We start from the raw sequence: 22,545 nt of genomic DNA on the forward strand, positions 1-22,545 counted from the left end.
AACTTTGGGATTTGATTCACAAATTTAAAAAATAATCCATAAAAAGAGAAGATAAAAATTGTGAGTTTTTTTCGAAAACAAATTCTGAATATTCTGCAGCATTATTATTGAGAATCTCTCCAGCCCTAAATCACAACCAACCTCCATAACTAACAGTAACTACCACCTTTATCATTCCCAAATTATCATTTTTTTTTTCAAAACCCTAATCTTTATTTATTCAGTGGGGTTTAACATAACCACCACCTCCTTAATTTGGAAGGAATTGCTATTTTTCCCATGAAATTATTTACGCTGTTTTCTCGATTTTGTCACTGTAAATAGCAGCAGCCTTTGCTGGATATGAGTGTAATATACCATAGTTGTACCTGTCATTAAGCTTTCTACGCCTATGACCATTGGTCTCAATTTTTGTAAATTAAAGGCACAACCTTTTTCCCCAATATTGTTGAATTCGCTTGCATTTATTCGACAATTAGCATAGCTTGAAGCTGCTTGCACAAATTCCGAAGAAGGTTTGCTATTAAATCTCTGCTTTTATCTTCTTTTTCAGGGTTTTTCCAGAGGTGGGAAATGATGTATTTGAACAAGTTGTAGTTGGGAATTTTTGGTTTATGCTAGCAATTCAGATTGTCACACGTTTTATGCGATGCTGGAAAGCCCAATTCTTTCTGTTAGGCTTGTCTCTGTGTGTGTTTGATTTAACTGGATGGCATGTAAGGTGTGAGTGAGTTCCTTCCACTTAATTACATTCCTTGGTTTAGTAGTGAGCACGTGGAATTGTATGGTGAGTGTTTGGAAATAGCTGTGTGTAAAGTTGCAAGCTTTTTGCTGTTTTTAAGGAAAGTTCCCATTTTGTTGCCTAAATATTTGGGAAGTTTGAGTGTTCTAGCTGTAGTTGCTGTTATTTGATATGCTCTGGAGTGATGGTCTGTTTTTGTAATTTTGAATCTTGTGATTGCACTTGTCCGCATTTGGTTTGCATAGTTTCTCAACCTGTGAAATTCAGCAAAAGCAGTTTTGTATTTGCTGAAGGTATTCGGTTTTGTTGGAGTACAAATGGATGGTAACGGAATTGATAATGATAGACAAGTTTTAGAAACTGGGTCGGAGAGAAGCCAAGAGGAGTCTAATAATACAAATCAAATTCATGACTCTGATGTGAAATTTAAATTGAGAGAAAGACAAGGTGAAGGAGACGGCATCCATGGAAGTTTTGACCGGCAACCAGATAATCGGTCTATAGATGGCGAGTTTGATCTGCCTTCGACACCTCCGGCCAACATTCGACAATCAAACTTGTCGAAGTCCTCATCTATGGTAGAGGCGTCTTCAGTGAAAGATCTCAGTGGTAGTCCATCACCTCGGGTGTACAAAGGTTAGACTCATACTTCTCATTACACCAACAAGCCTTGATTAAAAGACCTGGAATCAATTAAGCTGAAATTCTGCCTGTTCTGTGTGTTTGTTCTACTGTCCAACTGTTGGATTGATGAAGTTTTTCTTACTTGAACATTTTCTTTGTATCTTAAGGGTTGGACCATTGCATTACAGCACCTGTGCAGAGAAATCTTTTCCTTGAAAAGGAAGAGCTTGCATTTTCTCGGTCTATGACTGAGAAGAGGGTGGGTAGTCCGTTGTCTGCTCTAAAGCTGGATAGACTTTCAGAACGTGAGAAGGTTAGACTCATTGCATAAATGTCTTGAATTAATTCTCAACATGCTTCTTTGTGTATACAGTGGATAGGTGTGGGTTATACATATCAGCTTCTATTTTAATTTTTAAAGCAGCATTCTCGTATAGGTGACTCCCCTGTAGCATGTATGCTTTACTATGGCTGTGGGGAATACCTCAGTCCTTAACTCCTTATCTCATAGCTTGATGTTAGCCTTAGAATATTATTGCTCACGTTTCCTAAACTCTTATCAATAGACACTCAAGTTTCTGAGGCATAACATATTAGTTAGGACTAATTTTCCCTCACTCTTAGGACTAATATTAAGGATCTCTATTTATATTGATTTTGTACTTTTGTGTTGTTTGGTACAGAAAAAGTTAATTGTCGAGATAGTGAAGATACAGAGTGATGGAACTGTGGAGGTTGATCTCACTAAGGATTCTCCTGTAGCTTCAGAGTTATTAGAGCTCCATCAGTTCGATAGAATTCCTTCTGCTGTTGATTATTTTTTTACCGATCATAATAAATCGGTTCCAAAACTAAAGATTGCAGTGCTTGTAGTTGGAACAAGAGGAGATGTACAGCCATTCCTTGCTGTTGCAAGGAGACTTCAGGTGCTTGAGCTTGAGCTTGTGGTAGTTTCATCCAGTTTCTAGTGTTTTCTCCCCTCTTGTTTGTCAAAATTAGTTTTCCAACTCTAAAATCGTCTTTGTTATCTCTCTGAGGTGTGATCTTAGCTTCTCTATGCCTGATAGTTTTATTATTGTTGAGGAGTTGTTATTTACAGTTGCGAACTGGTAACAGTGATTGTCATCGTTATGTTTTGTTTTGTGTTTCCATTTTTTTTGCTTGTGAAGCACTTTCCAATAGTTCTATATCCCTCATTATCTAATTGCTTATTCTAAATGAAAACAGTCATATGGCCATCATGTTAGGTTGGCAACTCATTCTAATTTCCGTGGATTTGTAAAGTCAGCCGGAGTGGACTTTTACCCACTTGGTGGTGATCCTCGTGTTTTGGCTGGATGTAAGAGGTCCTCAACCTGAATATGTATTCATAAAATTCTAGAATACTTGGAATTAATGTACCATACAGGTTGTATGCTTTTTCTTCCGCAGTTCTTCATGGCCGTGCTGCTATTGGTTTTTGATGTAGTTCGTAGTTCTAACTTTCCAAGTGAAGCAGTTATCAAAGCTGGTTCCAGAAATTAATCGAAATTGATGTTTTTGAGCATTTCCTGACTAAGTCAATTACACGTGATTGTAGATATGGCCAGAAATAAAGGTCTTATTCCATCGGCACCAGGAGAAATTGCTATACAACGTAAACAAATAAAGGCCATTATTGAATCTCTGCTTCCGGCCTGCACAGAACCAGATCTAATAACTGGGGAAACTTTCAGAGCTCAGGCAATTATTGCAAATCCTCCTGCTTATGGTAAGTTGTTGCGAAGTACTCCCATACCGCATTTTAGAAGTTTAATTAAGATTTTTGTGCAAAATTTTACATATTTGATTTTATTAGTTAATATGTTCAATCTAACTTTTCTTGACGTCGTTTTGAGAAATTCTTGACATACATGCCATTGAGATATAATCATCTAGTGCTGATATTTTACATGCCATTGAGATGATGTTCTTGTTATCAGGACATGCACACGTGGCTGAAGCTCTTGGTGTTCCCTTGCACATTTTCTTCACAATGCCATGGACGTAAGCGAAAATTACTGCTCACCCTTTTTTAGATTGATGATTAATTCATCCTGCTTAAATATGAATCTCATAACATGTGAAATTTGTCAATACAAACCGAGTAGTCAGCATGACCTTTCATGACTATGTTATCAGGATTCTTCCTTTCCTTTTTGAGGTGGCGGTGGGGCTTGTTTTTTTACACAATTTTGTACTATTTGTTAACAAATTTCTTTAGAGTTTAAAACTTGCACTCTGTTTTTGGATAATGAATCTCTCTTTGTTAGAAATGGTTAAGGTAACTTATAATCATGTGTTGAAATTACAGGCCTACATATGCATTTCCTCACCCATTAGCACGTGTACCTCAAAGTGCAGGATACTGGGTATGTGCAATCATTTTGAGCTGCTCTCTTCTTAAATTTGATAAATCCGGATTGTAAATGAATATTCTTTCATTGATCCAGCTCTCGTATATTCTTGTGGACTTACTGATATGGTGGGGCATCAGAGGACTTATTAATGAGTTCAGGAGAAATAAACTGAAGCTTCCCCCTATTGCATACTTCAGCTCATACCATGGCTCGATTTCTCATCTACCGACAGGCTACATGTGGAGTCCCCATGTTGTACCCAAGCCAGACGGTAAGGCCATCTTTCAGTTGCTTGGGATTTCTTTATTTCATACCTCAGATTTATTGTGTAAATAACCTGGTTTGTGTTGATATGATTCTCCAAATTCTCACATTTTTTGGCACTCTTCTTCATTGAGTTCATTTGGCTAATAATGCTCGATAACTTGTAGCCACCTAAGAATGTCAGTTCCGAACCCTTTTGTAAAAATTGCTCATAAGGGTTTAGCCAGCCGATTGATCTGAACTTTCAAAGCTTATAACCTCAAAACAATCTATATCTACTATCACTATAGCATCCACATTACGTTTGTCAAATGTGACCTTTTCTGCACGTGTATGCAACTTCGTTGTAGTTGGATGTTTTTTTTAATGTCAAATCTTACAACTGATGTCATTACTCCATGGCAGACTGGGGGAACCAGGTCGATGTTGTCGGGTACTGCTTTATGAACCTTGGATCAAAGTATGAACCATCTGAAGAATTTGCAGAGTGGATACAAAAAGGATCTCCACCAATTTATATTGGGTTTGGAAGCATGGTAGGTGGTAATGGTATTAGTATAATCCTATTCAAACTAATTTCTTGCATTCACTATCTTGAAATAGAACTTAGTCATGATTTGAATAGCTGCATCTGTTCTAGAACCTTTGTTTGCAAAACATGTTCCCTTCAGAGAATAAACAAATTCTTTTTCCAAATACAAACACAGATAATATGTTGGTGCTATGTTTATTTTGAGGTTTTCAATAGTTTGGTTGAATTCATTAATACTATGTTTGGTCTGCTTGATAAGCCTCTGGATGATTCGAACAAAACTACAAAGACCATCTTGGAAGCTTTAGAGATTACCGGGCAAAGAGGAATAGTTGATCGAGGCTGGGGAGACCTTGGTAAATGTAAGTATCATTTTGCTGGTTCGATCTCTTGGTGTTTCTTTCTGCTTCCTCCATCTAATCCTCACCTTTTCACAAAATTTATGCTGAGTGGCAAATAAAGAAGAATGTATTCATTTTACCAATGGTTCCAAAATCCAAAACCTCCAACCACACTCTCACACTCAAACCACCGTAGAGACTTTAGTTTGACATTCGTGTAGCCACAAAACAAACGAACACCATTTTTCTCGACTTCTAAGGAGCCTTTTTCCCTTTCAGATTCAAATATGCCCGACAACGTTTTCGTGATTTTGGATTGCCCTCATGACTGGTTGTTTCCTCAATGTTCTGCTGTGGTAAGTTTGTAGCTGCCATTTCGCTCTACATAATAACTGCAGACATATAATGATCACTTCCTTATTCAAATAGTATAAGAAACATAATGGATTTGTAGGTTCATCATGGTGGAGCTGGGACTACAGCAACTGGACTAAAAGCAGGGGTAACGTAACCTTCCTATAAATATTCTGCATTCGAACGTGCAAAATGTAATGCGTTTTCTAATCTACGCGTGCCTTGCAGTGTCCAACGACCATTGTTCCATTCTTCGGGGATCAGTTTTTCTGGGGTGAGATAATCTACCAGAAAGGACTCGGTCCTGCTCCGATTCCCATATCACAGCTAACTGTTGAATCCCTCACAGAAGCTATAAGATTCATGCTGCAGCCAGAGGTACGAAAACGTATCAAGAACACTTTGAAAAAGTTCATGTATTGGTTTTAGTCACAAGCTCACTCACTGTCTCTACGTTCTTCCAGGTGAAATCTCGAGCAATGGAAGTAGCAGCTCGTATCGAAAAAGAAGATGGCGTCGGAGCTGCTGTCGATGCATTCCACCGCCACTTACCAGCTGAGGTTCCATTGCCGCCGCCATCACCACCTCCAGAGAAGGATGACGGCCCAAATCCTCTACAGTGGTTGTTCACTCAGATTGGCAGGATCTGCTGCTTACCTTGTGCTTCTTAGACTCATTTGTACATAGGCTGTTTATTAGGTAATTATTCATTTTTTTTTGAGTTGGCATTTGATTATTAAATCTTGTACGTTGCTTGTGAGTGTTGTAATAGCAGGTAGTATATATTTGATTATTATTTTATGGAGTTGGTAATTGATTAGTACTCCCTCTCCCTCTATCCCACAAGAGTATTATTAAAATACCAACTACAATAGTACACTGCTGTAACTTTCTTTTTTCTTCTAAAACTAACAATTATAATAACACTACAATGAAGATCTCCTGTACATATTAAAAAAAAGAAATATTCCCTGAATAGTTGAGATTCCAGAAATGGTTTCATCTGCAACTAGAAAACTATTTACACATACAATTTTGGGGCACTGCATTACAGACCTGCGTATCTCTGTATTTTGATATAACCGGTTAATGATCATTGTCGCTTGTGCTAGCGATCTCTTTCGGGGATGAGTTCAATGGGACTAGGCAGCAATCATTCTTGCATTGCCCATGTTTTTTCATGTTTTCAGATATATGGCGAAAAGTCCTATTCAGTTTACACAGTCCTCTTTCAACTGGTTCGACAACATGGGACACAGTGAACTTCACGTCATCAACCATCTGTGAAAACATGAACCATCCACATATATTTAAAATAACAATGTAGAGGTATGGTGATTTTGCTCAAGAGAAAGGAGAAAGACACGGGTCTTACAATCCCACCGCTTCCAAGGAGCACATCACAGACACTTTGGTGGATTTTCGGGTGGGTTTCTTCTCCCTCTGTAATCATGGAAACGGGTATTGTTGGAGATCTTTCGCAGTCTTGAACCTCTTCGGCATCTGGTGGAGTTTCTAAGGCTGCGTAATCAGCCATGACAGCAACATTTCGCTCGCATCTCTCTCCGTGTTTGTAGGGTTCAGCAGGGAAAACATGGATGTGTATCACAGCAGCCACACCCATCTGACTCACCAACATCCAAATTCATCAGAGTCACAACATTGAATCCAATAAAACTCCTAATATTATTGCAAGAGCTTTTAAAACTATAATCCTAAGGAAGAGTCGTACTATCTATTTAACGAAGAGCCTTGAGAATAATCGAGGACAACATGTATGATCGCATAGAATAAAACTTCGGAAATGTAAACAAAGAAGATGTGCCTAAAGTTGAAACCGAAGCCACAATATTCCTTATTCTGTGAAATTTAGATACAGAACTCTACTCTCTTCAGTATAATGATCTCTCCTTATACATTCAAAACCACCAATTATAAAGTCAAGGTTCCAATTGCAAGAAAATGGTAGGAGCAATTTCGTGAAGAATACATCTATAGTCAATTTGGAAATCAGCATGCTATAACGACTCCAACCAATAGGAATACGATACTGATTGGAAAACTAGGTACAAAAATCACACGAATTCAATTCCGTCACATTAATGTTATATGATCATTTGAATTATATACTCAGCAACATTCAAAGGAAATTGAGGTAATTTTCAACACACCTCTAAACATATGAAGTAGTCTTGTATACGGGCTTCTAGAACCTGTACCAATGACCCCTTAAAAGCTCCAAATGAGAAAATAAAGGCAAGGGCAACACCTTGCCACCATGTCATGAAGACGATTGACTTGAATGTCAAAAACTTGGCCAAGGGTTTAATTGGTGCCAATTTATTCTTGGTAACAGAATAAAACTGCACAAGGCAATATAAGGCCCAGGTTTGGCTGAAATTTAGTACTACCGCTAAATAGGGATAACTGCAAGCAGATCACAAGCTTTTAACTCAATCACAACTACACAGAAACCAAGCTAGAAAAATGAAAGCTAAACTTGAGCAAGTTGTAGAATAGTAACTTACGCATATCCCCAGTCAAACTTTCCTTCCCCATAAACGCCCAAAGATTCAAACAGCACTGCAAGTAATGCACATATCATCTTCAGTGTCATCTGTTGCATCAGAGACTTTGGTTAATAACAAACAGAAAACATCATCTTGCTAATTTCTACGAAAGTCTACATACATATTGCACAACACCAATTTTTACAGCTTGATAGAATTCAGAACCAAGCTTCCAGTCTCTTAAAAAGCAACTCAATGGAAAAGGATGTTGAACAATGCCATAAGCATAAACTTCATCTACAAGAGGTGTGTAAGAGGTAACCAAGCTTTGGTCTTCCATAAATTTAATGGTACTTTCCTCTCCACCTGCAAGACATGATTTTCGACATAGTGCATTAGTTCTCATATGAGAAAACAACATTCGATAAGAATGCAGACAATTGACATATATGAGAAGGGAGACTACCATCAAATTGTACGTGATCAACAGAAATTTCATAATTTGTACTATCTGACACATAAAATTTGACACTACTATATGCATTATCTGGTTAGAACCCTATAACTTCTCATATTTTTAACACTAAGTCTATTGACGAATTTTGAATTTGAGAATATTTACATTAAGGAGTTGAACTGAAGCAGGAAGAAGAAAAAAAAATTACAAGTAATACAAGACTAACTAGACATATGTAGTACTAGATTTAGAAATTGGGAAGGTCTTTGAAGAAAGATTTTAATTGAAACACATTCCAGGTAAAGTGAAAATCGACATACCTAAGCAGGCTATGAGATATCTCTCAAAGCAATACAATGCAAAAGCTTCATAACAATCTCGCAGAATTTGACAATTGAAGGCAACCTCAGAGTTTAACAGTGATAGAAACTGTTCACATTACCAAACAATCAACAAGAAACAGAATAAGCCCTGGTCCAAAGAAAATAAATTCAGAGTGGCTCATCTTAAGTTGTTATTATCTCTCATAATAACAGTGCCCCAAATGTTGGAAGTTAAATGCATATAATGATATTCACCAGGCATCATTACCGATTCCACAGAATATACGGGAACCATTAGAATAATGGGCACCAAGAACTTCTGCTCCTGAAATAAAACATAACCAACTACATTATTAAAGGTGTGAAAGAAGACTCTTGATGGATGTGATAAACAGTCATGAACACTAGTATCAACCAACAACAATACGATCAGCTAACAAACGAGGCACCTATCTTGAAAATGGGACGAACCTCTGGCTGGTTGTAGGCAATCAAATGATCAAAGATCAAGTACATGGACAGAATGACAGCCACCAACACAAATATGGCTGCGCTGCTAACCACCCAATTGCGAATGGCGGAAGTTCCTACATACATACCCAAAGACAAAAATCTCTCCGACCGGCTCATAGCATCAACCACAGTGGCAATATGTAACAATGAGAGTAAAACCACCTTCCACCCCATTGCATATCATACAACCTTCTGAAAAAATCAAGTGATATGCTTTTCATAGGTAAGTGGGACTAGATTGAACTGTTTGATCAATAAAGAACCTAAACTCCTTGCCAACCACCTCATAAAAATCTGCTAAACTAAGGTTGCACGGTGAAATTATTCTCCACGGTACTCCAAAATCATCAATATCTTCCAACTATTTAAGGCAAGCAATGCCAATTTTCCTGTTCACAGAAAATAAAATGCCCTAAAAATGCAGTCTTGTTTACATTAAACCCAAATTGATTCCGAATATATTTCCGCATGTACGATTAAGAAACAAAAAATAAAATCAAATGCATGCCGTATTTCACCAGAACATCCCCAAATTGATTTGATAATAAATTAATAATGTGCATTAGCACACAAAAATCAAAGAAATTATAGAAAACAATCAAAATAAAACCTTGATAATAGCTCCACAAATCTGATTAAAAATTGGCTAAAGTATAGAATTCCATTCCTCTCATTTCAGAATGCATGAATCTGAGCTGAATAAAAAGCTTCTTTAGGAATGTAATCGATCGATCTTCGCTTGAACGGCTCGAAACAAAATCAATTGCACAACTCATCTCGAACCGAAGAATTCTAAATGCATCCCAATTTTGAAAATATATGTATATATATATTCCTATGTCAGTGTATTTACTGGTGGTACCTATTGCATGTCTAAAAAAGTCTTAAAATGATTAGTGTAAAAATAATTATGTACACCAAAATACAAGTTATGCTAATCTCTTATCTCTCTATATACAGATAGTTGCTTGTTTATCAACTAGTAGTACTCCATAATTCTAGTTTGTCATGCTAATCTCTCTATATAGAGATAGTAATCCACTATGAAATGAATCTTGTCTGGTGTATAATTAGATTAAAAATAGTTTATCAAACATATATAATGATCATAATGAAAATTGTTTTTCTCCAAGTATTCTCTTCTTTCTAGGTTAATCTATTTGTATTTTTTTGGGGACATTTACGAGTGAAATTAGTGCTTTCATACAACAAAAATAATTTGTAATGAAACATCTCAATTAACTTGGGATAAGTATTAAATTTGGAATGATTTTGAAAAGAATATATTTTTTTTGTTTTGTATTCTATAGAAGAAAAAAAACGCCAATAGACTAATAGTATTGACATTATTTAGCTTGTTTGAAACGCGTGACCTAATCATTGAATATGTCATTTAATTTGACGTGATTCTAATTTTAAAAAAATAAAAAACAATCTTTTTCATAAACTTACCAAAATTTTAAAAAACAAGTTTGAAGACGTATATAAGAAAAAAAAACAAATATTCTCCCGGTCAATAAAAAATAGTTTCAAAATTGTGCACGTGCTAAAAATAAATTTTTAAATAATTATTTTCATATTTTATCTTTTTTTTTTCATTTTTTTCTCTATCTTACTAACTTTTTTTTTCTTTAATAATAGTAGTATTATTTTTACTTTACTCTATTTGTCTCTTTCTAATTTTGGAGTCTCTCTCTAATCTTCAAGTCTCCACTGCTCTTTCCCCCCAGCTCTCTAACCGCAAAATGCGGTCACCGCCGATCTCTCAGCGCCGCCGTCGCTGGGTAAGCTCCTCAGGGTTGGGGATCGCAGCAATAGCATACGTAGGCGTAGACTACCTCCGCCACCTCTCGCCGGTGTGGCACGAGCGCCTGCAGCCACTTCTCTGGGTGGCTCTTGCGATCGCCGCCGTAGTTCGCGTCCCATTTTACAAGCACTGGTCGCTGGAGCTTCGGGCGGCAATACCGTTCATTCTCTCCATACTTTTCATGCTTTCAGCTCTGCTGTTTGAAGCAATTTCGGTTCGCTCTGTCACCGCTGTTCTAGGTCTAAACTGGCACAAGTATGTATACCAAAACCTATTTTTGCTATCGTAGATTTAGGGTTCTGCCCTTAATTTTTTTTGCTATTTTTGGGGTCTGTGTTGTGGTCTAGTTGTCGACATTGTTACCGTCGCAGGGAATGGGGATTTTGTCAATTGCACTCAGATTTATGATTCTGAAATCAGATTCTATTTATATATGTTTTACTGTTTTCATATTCCTTTTCTGAGTATTTCGATAACTATTAGAAGGTCTCAGATGATAGATTCAGCAATTATAATCTAAGCTGGGACATTTAATTCTCTGGACAGAGCAGAATTAAAATTTTTTCTGTACAAATTCTCTAAATTTAAATATGGCAAGTTCATAAGTAAACTTCCATTTTTGACTCTGCTGTTTTCTGTGTTTCAAATTAAGGTGTTAATTGATGCAGAACAAATCTAGTATTTTTCCATTTGTAATCTTGAACATGCCAAAATGAGATGATTTATATCTATCAGCAGGCGTCGGCTAAATTTCTCACTTGGATCTTATGACCTTGTTTCTAAAAAACTTGGTTGTATATGCTTCACAGCTTCAGTATTTCTTTGAGCTTTCAAGTCTCCAATTAATGATATGTTTTCTTTGAGTAATTTAATTGCAGTTCTGTGTATATATATGTATATGGTCTGCTTTGGATGGACACCTTGGTAAATGGAAACTTCTAGAAATTCGATTCCCTGCCAATTTAATCAATATCTCCCTGCAATCTAGTTTTCTGTACTGACAGAGTTGAAAACCTATCTGCATGTTTGCTGATAAGAATTCTGTAATTTGATGTATGATGGGCTTTATAATGGTTGGGCAGTGAAACACCACCTCTCCCTGATGTTGGCCAGTGGTTGCTGCTAGCGTTGAACGAGAAGCTACCTCAAGTAATGGTGGATATACTGAGGGCTCGGATCATTGGGTTGCACCATTATTTGATGTTGTTTATTATGCTTGGATTCTCAGTATTGTTTAATTCAGTTGAAGCTCCTGGGCTAGGCCTGGGAGCAAGATATATGTTCACCATGGGTGTTGGGCGGCTTCTTCGTGCAATAGCTTTTGTATCTACCATCCTGCCCTCAGCACGGCCATGGTGTGCTTCAGCTAGATTCCAAGTGCCTGCACACCCACATCCTTGGGTGCAGAAATATTATGTTCCATACGCCAAAGATTCTAGTGCTATACGCCATATCATTCATCATGATTTTGCATATGGTATATATCGAATTTTGCTTCCTTGATGTCAAAGATGTTGCAATCATCGGACTAACTTGTATTTGCCTTCTCAGCTGTTACAGGAGAATATGAAGCTGAATTTATACCAAACTGGGGCTCAATGAACTTTCTTGCTGACTTTCTGCGACCTACAGCTTCGGAAGGAGCTTCACCGTGGTACAGCCTTCTGAAGAAAGCTGGTGGCGGGTGCAACGACCTAATATACAGCGGGCACATGCTCGTTGCTGTCTTAACAGCTATGGCATGGACAGTACGTATAGAGTTAAATAAAACTCCACCCCCTTCCCTCCACACAGTATACAATGGCATTCATGGAAATCGTATTAAAATTATTGCAGGAAGCCTATGGAGGGTTTACATCAGCCATTATATGGATGCTGGTGGCTCACAGCGCCCAACGTGAAATCCGAGAGCGCCACCATTATAGTGTGGATTGCATTCTAGCCATCTACATGGGCATCTTCTTGTGGAAGATGGTAGGTGTATTCTGGCCAATCAATGATAGTTCGAGATCCAAGCGGCTGGATAAACTGGACAAAATTGAGAGCAGGCTAGTGCAAGCGGCCAAAGACTCGGACATGGATCGAGTTCGGGAGCTTCTAAAAGAGGTTGAGGTGAGCGGTCGGGTGAGGCAGGAATCGAGTAGCAGAGCTTTGTGGGTGTTTTCTGGTGCAACCATGTTGTTTGCATTAGTGGTAGTCATTCTTGCCTTCACATTGACTAACGACGGCTGATTTTACTTACTTTCAATTGTTGTTGTATGGAGATGTGACATGTTCGTTGTTGTATGGAGATGAAAAATTTTGTTGTATGTTTGAACTTTCAAGAATTCAGGCATTGCTGTTGCCTGTTGGTTTTAATGTTGTCCTCTATTAGTCTATTTAAATAATAAAAATGTAAGACAAAGATAACATATATAAGTAAGAGTACTTTATAATGTATATAGTTCTTTGATCACTGACGCTATTTTTCTCAGTAGTAATTTGGATATATAAGAATATTTTTGATAAATACAATATATTACAATATACATTGCACCTGCCATCAACTGATCCGTTGTAGTCTAGTTGGTTAGGATACTCGGCTCTCACCCGAGAGACCTGGATTCAAGTCCCGCCAGCTGAATTTTTTGAGATTTTCTACTCATCCATTTTTGCATATGGATATTTATTGGTAATTGCCCCATTTGAGATTTTCTATTTAACTTTTTCAGCCATATTTGCATGGATATTTATTGGTAATTGACCCATGGGTATCCGGCCCAAAATTAGCTAGGTACCCTATCCAACCCATAACCCATTATTTGGAACCCGACTACCCAATGCGAGAATCCGAACCCGACCAATTTGGTATCCGAACAACTGATTTCTACTTTTATAGTGTACTCCTACAATTTATTCTACATTGCAGTAATTTTATTAATGTCAGTATCTTATTCTCAATAAAAGACTGTCCTAGGTTAATTAACTGATATCCTTTTTTGCAATAATAGAACTATATTCTCTCTTATAGAGTATTACTACTTTATTTCTCTCCTAATTTACCTTTTCTTTTCTCTTTTATTTTATTCTCACAATTTAACTCACTAAATACATTTTTTAATTATTGTGATAAAAGAACCATCTCAGTTAATAAGACGGGACAAAGAGAATAATAAAAGAGTCAGTTCAAAAACATCTTGTACATATCTATATAGAGTTGTGATAAATGTCGAACCAATTTTAAAGACCGAACTAGAGACCAAATCTGGACCATTAGATCTAGTTTTTTTGATGAGATGTGCTACTGTGTAAATTTTTCGGTCTTCATTACAAGACCATTTTACTTCATTGTATAGGTTTATTACTTCATTCCGTACGTAATACCTTGAAACTACAACATGTTTTTACTTGCTTCCAGTAGGTTTTGAAATGATTCAACATATATTTCATTTGAATTCATTGACATGAGTTTTTACTTTATTTACATTAAAAATGCAATTTATTCAAGTGCGTTTATTACTTCATTCAGAAACGTCATTACATCATTGGATAAGGTTTTTACTTCATTCCAGTAGGACTTCAAATGCTTCTACACATACTTCATTCCAATAATTTATTACATCATTCCATGTGTTTATTACACCATATCGGCGCTGTGGCGGTGATGATAGATATTGTAGAGAGAAAGAACGGCACGCGACGGCGAAACCGCATTTACTTACTAGAATGAAGTAATAATCCTACTGGAATGAAGTAAAAACCTACTGGAATGAAGTTAAATCTTCGTAACATGTTAGTATGGCTTATTTACCTTCGGATGAATTAAAATAGGCACGTGATGAAGGCGAAAATAATTGATAAATTTGTGTCTCTCATCCATAAAAAACTAGATCTAAAAACCCTAATTTGGTATGGTTCGGTGGTTCGTTCTTTAAGAGTGGATTTGTGAATAATGGGACTCATATATATATATATATATAACAACATATTAGCAAAATTAAAAAATAAGTTTTACTATTGATTAATTAATTAATAAAGAACTAATAACCCAATAATAGACCAAGAGGCAGTCAAAATCTTAATAATAGGACTAATGTAATTAGACTAAAACAGCAACCGAAGTCTAATGATTTAACAAAAAAAATTGAACTGATAAACATCATACTACTATCTTTGATATATGTAACCCAAAATGTCAACAATCTAACATACATAGTCAAAATTAGGAAAGTGAATTGAAAATTCAAAAATATGTTACCTCGATTGGTGATTTAGAGGAAACGGACAACACATATAAAACCAACATTTCACTAAACTCTATTTTACTTTTGCATATATGATTCTTCTATTGAGTATTATTCTTCAACCATGTAGAAAATACTTTTTTAGTAAAAGAATTGTATGAAAAGGATAAGTAGATTTTGTTTTATAGTGCTTGTTTCGTCACATGACCTTTCCATGTCTATGTAAATTTGTTTTTGGTGCCTTCTACCAAGTAATTTTCCTTCTTGTCTTACATAGTCAACACATATTTCACCTTTATATTTTACAAACCCTCATTTCCCTCCTTTTTCCATCTTTAATTATTTATTACTCTTTACTTTTCTTTTTCAAATATAATCAATTTGACCTCTTTTAATGTTAGTGCACCAAAATATATAGGACCAGCTAAATTATAGGAGTAGTAACTTTCCAAAGTAAAAAACTCCTTTGTTAACCAAATAATTTTGCAAGAATCTTTAATCCTGTATACATATAACTACTACTCCCACCGTCCATGAAAATTTGTCACTTATTTCCATTTTCGTCCGTCCTTAAAATTTATCACCTTTCACTTTTACAATTTTGAGTAATGGATCCCACATTCCACTAACACATTTCCACTCACATTTTATTATAAAACAAATATATAAAAGTATGACCTACATGCCACTAACTTTTTCAACCAACTTTCTGTTACATTTCTTAAAACCCGTATCGGGTCAAATGGTGACAAATTATAGGGGACGGAGGGAGTATTATAACATAAAGAAGAAGAAAAACTATGTTATTACATCAAAAGGATGCCAAAAGGGACTAAAAATGGGATTCCTCCACCACCAAAAGCTTACATTTAGTATGGAACTTTTATTACAATATACAATATGTTGATAATCACAACAGGAATCATTTTAGAATGATAATGCCCATCATCACTATCAAATCCCACCACAAATAAAATGCCCTTTCCCTCATTCTTTATTCACATTTATTTTTCACTTTCAACAAACCATTTCTCCAACTGTTACCGTGGCAAATATTGTTGCCATCCCATCACTCTGCTCCAATCAAAATCCCTTTGCTCTGAAAAGCCCAACACATCTGACAACTCACACACACTTCTGTGAATAAATCCCACTATTTCAATCCTACAAAATTCAAGAATTTAGTAGCTGCATTGCTTTGCTCCTACCATTGAACTAAACTATGGTTTCGTCCTACATTTTGATCTTCATATTTTCTCTGCAACTGCTTCAATTCTCACAGTCTGCAACAGTTGTGGTTGATGGAGTTTCACAGTGGAAAAATCCCCAGCTTCAAATAGGAGATTCTGTCAGTAAGTTTGCTTCCAAAACTCTTTCTTTTTCCTCTGAATTTCATGCTAATGAAATCTAACATTAGGGTTTACTATAAATTTTCACAGTTTTCCAGCACAAATATCACTACACCCTCTTCATTTTCAAGAACCAAGAAGCCTTCTCTCACTGCAACTTCACTAAAGCTACAATCTTGAGAAACCCCAACTCCTCAATTTACACAGTAAGTCACACATTTTCATTTTCCATTCAGAAAATTGGACAAAAAAATTGAATCTTGACAAAAAATTGCAGTGGCGCACTTCAAGGGCAGGATTCTTCTATTTCGCGTTCTACAACGGGTCGAGCGAGGCGTGCTTGGAGGGGCAGAAGCTCGCCGTGGAGGTGCGTGGCGCCGCCGCTCCGGCGTCGGCTCCGCCTAGCTCAGGGGGGAATGTGGGGTCGTCGCCGGGGTTTCCCTGGCCGTTTCAGCCGCGGGAGGGGGACTCGCCTAGCCCCGCCCCGGGGCTGAGCATAGGCCCGGTGGCGCCGGAGAGGGAAGGAATCCCGTTCATTAATAGTAATCCGGCGGTGCCTCTGCCCACCGGCGAAGTTGACTCCGCCACCATCCGCCCTTTTCCTACTTCTGGAGGCCTTCGCTCCAAACAGGTTTTTAATTTTCTTGGAATTTTAAATTCTTGTGTTTGCTAGAAGATTTGACTAGTTTTAATTAGATTGATAACTGAAGTGATTAATTGTTTTATAAATGAAATTTATGAATTTGAATTAGGTTAATAGTAGTACTCCGTACCACTTATTTTAGAAAAGAAAATTATGAAATTTGGTTAAAATAGTTATTATTCATTTAAGATTAATCAAAAAATTATAAATTTAGTTAAAAAAATCAGATTGGTTGCATATACTCCATATATTATGAGTAATATCTTTCCAATGAAACAATATCATTTTTCTTAAAATAATGGAGTAAAAAAAGATCAAGATGGAAATCATTTTTAACATATTTGTTAATGTTTTAATCTCTTTTTATCCTTTTGCTTTCCCTTTTCTGTCACCTTTTGCTACTGTTGCAGCACGCAACACTAGTAACTTTTTTTTTTGGGCAATACAGTATACTATTAATACTCACATTTAAATGTGACAACCTCAAATAATTATTTAAGCGAACGAATTATATACGCAACGAATATTGAAGCAAGTTACAAAGTATTTTTGGATGACATGAAATTTGGGTGAGCATTTATTGACATGCACGTGATTTCTCCATTTCACTATTATTATGGTTATTGTGGGCTCAATCACAACTCATTTATTAACTTGGTCTCTTTACTTCTGTAACTTATGAATTCTCAATTTATCTGACATTATTTTGTGACAATTGGGACCAGCATGAATGGGAATATGGACACAAGTGCCCCTTTCCTTTTAGTTATCAAAATATTACTCCTATTATTGTAGTCCTATTTTTATTAAAATAGGAAAATAAAAGATACTTTGAATTTGGAATAGCCTACATTTTTTTTATCATATGCCCCTTTTCATATGTAGATGACTTTATCTAATGATTACTTTGTAATGTAACTATTGTTTTGCTGTAAATATTGTTATGCATTTATTTATTTTTTTGGCATGTAGTTGTGCAATGATAACATGTTGATTTTAGTATTGGTGACTAAAATGATTTGTGTGGGCAAAATGCAGGTGGTGGGAGTTGAGAAAGCAGTTAGCTGTGTAATTTTGCTACTAATGATGTTTTAGAGAGAGAATTTTGAATCTAAAGTAGCTTTAAGGGTGATGATTATACCATATGTAATATTGCTGTCCTTGACCCTACTTTGGAATCATTGCCACTTTGTTCTTTAATCTTTTTTAGTTTTGGTATAGCAACCAATTATTTCTTCATACTTTTTTCTTTAATCTGATTTGGTTTAACTGGGATGGACATAGATGATATACTACTCCTAGATAACACAAATCTATATAGAACTAGACAACTAGTAGTTTACATGGTGCGATATTATATTAGTAGTTGTCTTTGAAGAGATTAAAATAGCTTTATGAGAGGCGAGATTGTGATTGAGGTTAATATTTAGACATCGGGGATTAACTCATCTATCTTTTATTAAAGATGAGTTTTGGCCTTATTTTGAAATATTTATAACTTTTGTCCTTATTTTAAAATATGTGTAAGTTATGGAATGAATTTGTGATACAATTATACAATTCATAATGATGTAACCGATTTTTCTTAATAATTATTGAAACCATTATCCATTAATTAGAATAAGTGAAATTATTATAATATGAATGATTAACCGTTATAAATTTATGATGAGATCAATTGCTTGCATTAAGTACAAAAATTAACTTTTGGAACCGAAAGATTTTTGATGTATTTCCATGTTTATAATAAAAAAATATTTTTTTTGTTTTCTCCATCAAGTGATCAAATATATAGAGACTTGATGAAAAGGACGTTACAAAACATTTTTAATAATATCTATCAATATATAAAAATATGAGTTTTGGCCTTATTTTAAATATTTAAGAGTTTTGGGAATAAATTTAAAATTTACAAATACCTATCATGAATATTATTTAGATTACAATCAATAATTGGCAATTACAAATCGTAAATAGGATAATGAGCATTAAACAAATTTTGTAACCTCTATTGTCAAAATTTTATAATTTATGATTTTAAATTCCATGATCTCTCATGTTCAAATTTTGTGCCTATAAAAGGCAAAGGTATAGAGTTGTGGATGAATTACATATCAACAAAAGCAATATTCATTCACTCTCAAGCTCTCAACATTTTATTATACATTTTAGAAACATTGTATTGCATGATTTTTGGAGCCCCATCAAGTTCATCGGTGTCTAGCAGGTTAGAGATTTTATATACGTTAGGAGGAAGTTGTTTCATCTCTAGAGATAATACGTCAATCCATGAGCATTAACCATGATGTAATTTGTCTTGCGGAAAGAGGATTTTTCTCTACAAGACTTATAGTTTGGTTTATTTTATAATTTTCATTATTTTTTTTCTTTGTTGCAATAGTTACAATACCACGTGTTATGGTTCGAGAATTTTATTCCAATATTTCTAACAATTCTTAGAGAGGGAAAAATTGTAGTAACATCCTTAACTCGAAACATGCAGTTCCTGATTCTCGAATATAGTTGTTTGTTAAAAGTGTGATTCATTATTTTTAGTAGAGAGATATGAAGAATTGTTTTAAACATATTTTTCAAAAAGTGTGATAGACTCTCTTCGCACCCCAAATAATTGTGTTTTGTCTTGATTCCATTTGAAATATGTTTAATTTTATGTCTTTAGGCGTGAAATGAATTGAGAGTATAGGTTTATTGAATTGTTATTACTATAGCAGTACATTTTACTATTTTTAAATCTTATATAGTTATATTGTTTCTAATTTTAATTAATCAATTAACAATTCAAAACTGTATAATGGAAAAAATATTTCATCGTGCATCTCACGTGGGTTAACAATAGTTGTTGATAACAATTGAGTTTTTTTCGATGTCAGTGTCACCAAAACTAGGGAAATCAATCAGGTTAATTCGTTGAGGTTCGGAACAATCATATTGGATTGTTGGGTTTTTATTACTGGTGATTCGAGTTACTATAATTTTGTCGGATTATAATTTGTCAATCCTTATTTTTGAGTTTTGAGACAATATGTCGGGTTAATCAGGCTCACACAAATCTACAATTTTTTTGAATTAATATATTTTGAAATGAAAATGAGTACTAACAAAATCTGAATTTTCTACAAATTCAAAATTAGCGTATTAATCACCATTTTTAAAATTCATGGATAAAACCTGAACTGTCTGTAAGTTAGTGATTTAAAAGAGCATAATAGTTAGTTTGACATAAATTTACTACTAAAAAAAAACTTAGCTCACCAACAATTTATTAAAACGAGCCCACTCCTCAGATAAGGTTCAAGCCACAGCTCAATTAATTTGGGTAAGTCGTCCCACCGGTAATCTCCGATTTTTTATTTTTATTTTTTATTTTTTTATAGTGCTATATAGATGATTCGTCATTTTGTTAGGATAATTTGTAACAAAAAAATTTAAAATTATTGATTAGTCATGTGACGCCTTATGTAGGGAGTAATACAAATTCAACATTATTATGGAATTCATCTTACTTGCGAATGTGTTTTGTTCAAGAATTGAACCACAATATAAAAACTAACTTAAAATTGATCTTCCACTCTGCATTCCTTTCAATTCATATTTGGGTAACCCATGCACATCTGACTTTAAAATCTAGCTTAAGATTGATGGACTGTTTTGATATAATTTTGATTTGATCAATTGCATTTGATAAACAAGCTATGTTGTTGTATCTTTGGATGTGTGGCCTTTTCGAATTCGTTATCTTGTTAATTGTTTTATGTGTTCCATTATACAGAGTATCATAATAATAATAATAATAATAATAATAATAATAATATTATTATTATTATTATTATTATTATTATTATTATTATTATTATTATTATTATTATCTTGTTCAAGTTTCTTTATTTGGTTTCAACTTATTTTCACTTTATAACCTATTAAACAATAATAATCCATAACAAGTTGCTTTTTAATTAAACCAAGTAAATAATGCATTAAAAAACAGTTGGCCCCGGATTAATATTTAAAGCTGAATTTTATGATTTATCCCATCATTATGCCCATGGAGGTGCGTTAAAATGAAAACATCTCTTAAAGTGACACTGTAACACCACGTAGCCTGCAATATTTTAAACGATACACTGCAATAGTATAAACGCTACACTGCAATCTATAGATTGCAATCTAGCGTATTGGATATTGCAGACCGAGAAAATTTACCCTTGAGCGTTTTTTATGATTGCCACATGGCAGCTGATTATTCGTCCACGTGTACAAATGATTGGCTAGGAATGGTGGTATGATGTCACTTTAAGAAATGTTGTCATTTTAACACAAACCTATGTCGATTTTGATATAAATTAATCATCAAATTTGGCCCATATTTAACTAGAAACATGTAAAAAGAATATATAAGTATATATAAACATATGATGAATGGTAACAGAATATACTTTATTGGGTTGATATAAGAGATGAGCATAAGCTAAATGAGTAGATGAATGAAATATATCTAAAAATATACTAATGAAATAAGACTAGAAAAAATTACTAGATAATAATTGAGGCCCCTTAGATGAAAGAATGGAATAAATCTAAAATATGGAGTAGTACTCATAGGACTAGAAACAAATACTAACTCCATCTCATAGAAATAGACCATTTGAAATTGACACGAGTTTTAATGTATAATTGTTAAAGTAAGAAAGAATGAGAAAAAATAGTTAAAATTATGTAGGGGATGGTGGGGCCTATAAATAATAAAATACTAAGTAGAAAAAAGTTGTCATAAATAGATATGGTATTTGTATGGGATGAACGAAAAAGAAAATATAGTCTATTTCTATGGGACGGAGGGCTCTCAAAGAAAAACAACCTAATTTGTTGTGCATATGGTGGGGTCAACTGCATTTATTTCTGTCCAGATTTTTTTCTTCATATGTGTACAACCGAACGAACCCATAATGTATTCAACCGGTTATATATGTGGAGGTTTGAGAGCATGAATAAACCCGTCCCCAAGTCTCCTCCACGTCATCATTTTTCTACAGTTACGGCCCAGGCCCCAACTACTCTAACCCTGCAGGCCGCAACCCGGGCCGCAACTAATAAATGACACTATTCACAACTTCAACATATTTTACTCGTAAATGCAATACGTTGAACAATTCAAGACGGGAAAATACATTGTTCAGTCGAAAAAAGAAAATTACAAATCAAGAAAAGAAAATTACAAATCCTAGAAAAAAAATTTATAAATCCTAGAATTTTTTTTATTAAGCCCTAGAAAATAAAAATTACAATTCCTAGAAAAAATAGTGAAATAATTTAGAGGATAGAAATTGAGAAATTGGTGGAAGAATGTTGAATAAATGGGTAAAAATAGACAAAAAAAATAAAAAAAAAAGAAAAATAATTTTTTTGGGGGTTTGCGGCCCGTCCCGTATCACGTTAACCCTAGGCCGGGCTGGACCCTGGGAGCGTC

At 34.9% G+C, this 22,545-nt stretch overlaps 4 protein-coding genes across 7 annotated transcripts; 3 read left to right on the top strand and 1 right to left on the bottom strand.

Annotated features, from left to right (window-relative positions):
* The first annotated feature begins 136 nt into the window (after window positions 1-136).
* LOC121810517 (sterol 3-beta-glucosyltransferase UGT80B1-like) lies at window positions 137-6,058 on the top strand. 2 transcript variants are annotated; one of them, XM_042211287.1, is made up of 15 exons: window positions 137-515; window positions 1,019-1,378; window positions 1,534-1,679; window positions 2,050-2,292; window positions 2,594-2,705; window positions 2,946-3,116; window positions 3,328-3,391; window positions 3,699-3,756; window positions 3,838-4,015; window positions 4,414-4,544; window positions 4,800-4,902; window positions 5,161-5,237; window positions 5,336-5,383; window positions 5,464-5,613; window positions 5,700-6,058. In XM_042211287.1, the coding sequence occupies exons 2-15, from the start codon at window positions 1,060-1,062 to the stop codon at window positions 5,904-5,906; spliced, it is 2,007 nt and encodes a 668-aa protein (XP_042067221.1). In that variant the 5' UTR covers window positions 137-515; window positions 1,019-1,059; the 3' UTR covers window positions 5,907-6,058. The 2 variants fall into 2 exon arrangements, with proteins under 2 accessions (XP_042067221.1, XP_042067214.1); XM_042211280.1 differs by having other exon boundaries at window positions 1,036-1,378.
* A 103-nt stretch (window positions 6,059-6,161) lies between these two features.
* Window positions 6,162-9,835, bottom strand: LOC121810530 (protein LAZ1 homolog 1-like). 3 transcript variants are annotated; one of them, XM_042211302.1, is made up of 10 exons: window positions 9,649-9,835; window positions 9,322-9,427; window positions 8,997-9,227; window positions 8,794-8,850; window positions 8,523-8,631; window positions 7,927-8,111; window positions 7,764-7,852; window positions 7,407-7,662; window positions 6,611-6,859; window positions 6,162-6,516 (listed from the first exon to the last, which is right to left on the bottom strand). In XM_042211302.1, exons 3-10 carry the CDS (start codon window positions 9,210-9,212, stop codon window positions 6,322-6,324), a joined length of 1,356 nt encoding a protein of 451 aa, XP_042067236.1. In that variant the 5' UTR covers window positions 9,213-9,227; window positions 9,322-9,427; window positions 9,649-9,835; the 3' UTR covers window positions 6,162-6,321. The 3 variants fall into 3 exon arrangements, with proteins under 3 accessions (XP_042067236.1, XP_042067232.1, XP_042067227.1); XM_042211298.1 differs by having other exon boundaries at window positions 8,997-9,230; XM_042211293.1 differs by having other exon boundaries at window positions 8,997-9,427.
* An 879-nt stretch (window positions 9,836-10,714) lies between these two features.
* LOC121794953 (protein PHLOEM UNLOADING MODULATOR-like) lies at window positions 10,715-13,203 on the top strand. Its single transcript, XM_042193371.1, has 4 exons — window positions 10,715-11,100; window positions 11,928-12,322; window positions 12,397-12,593; window positions 12,682-13,203. The coding sequence occupies exons 1-4, from the start codon at window positions 10,784-10,786 to the stop codon at window positions 13,075-13,077; spliced, it is 1,305 nt and encodes a 434-aa protein (XP_042049305.1). The 5' UTR covers window positions 10,715-10,783; the 3' UTR covers window positions 13,078-13,203.
* A 2,836-nt stretch (window positions 13,204-16,039) lies between these two features.
* On the top strand, window positions 16,040-18,299 carry LOC121794961 (early nodulin-like protein 3). The gene is made up of 4 exons (XM_042193380.1): window positions 16,040-16,420; window positions 16,508-16,623; window positions 16,695-17,048; window positions 18,099-18,299. Exons 1-4 carry the CDS (start codon window positions 16,291-16,293, stop codon window positions 18,153-18,155), a joined length of 657 nt encoding a protein of 218 aa, XP_042049314.1. The 5' UTR covers window positions 16,040-16,290; the 3' UTR covers window positions 18,156-18,299.
* The last annotated feature ends 4,246 nt before the right edge of the window (window positions 18,300-22,545 follow it).

The sequence above is a fragment of the Salvia splendens genome, chromosome 1 (genome assembly GCF_004379255.2).
Source record: "Salvia splendens isolate huo1 chromosome 1, SspV2, whole genome shotgun sequence".
NCBI classification, from domain to species: domain Eukaryota; kingdom Viridiplantae; phylum Streptophyta; class Magnoliopsida; order Lamiales; family Lamiaceae; genus Salvia; species Salvia splendens.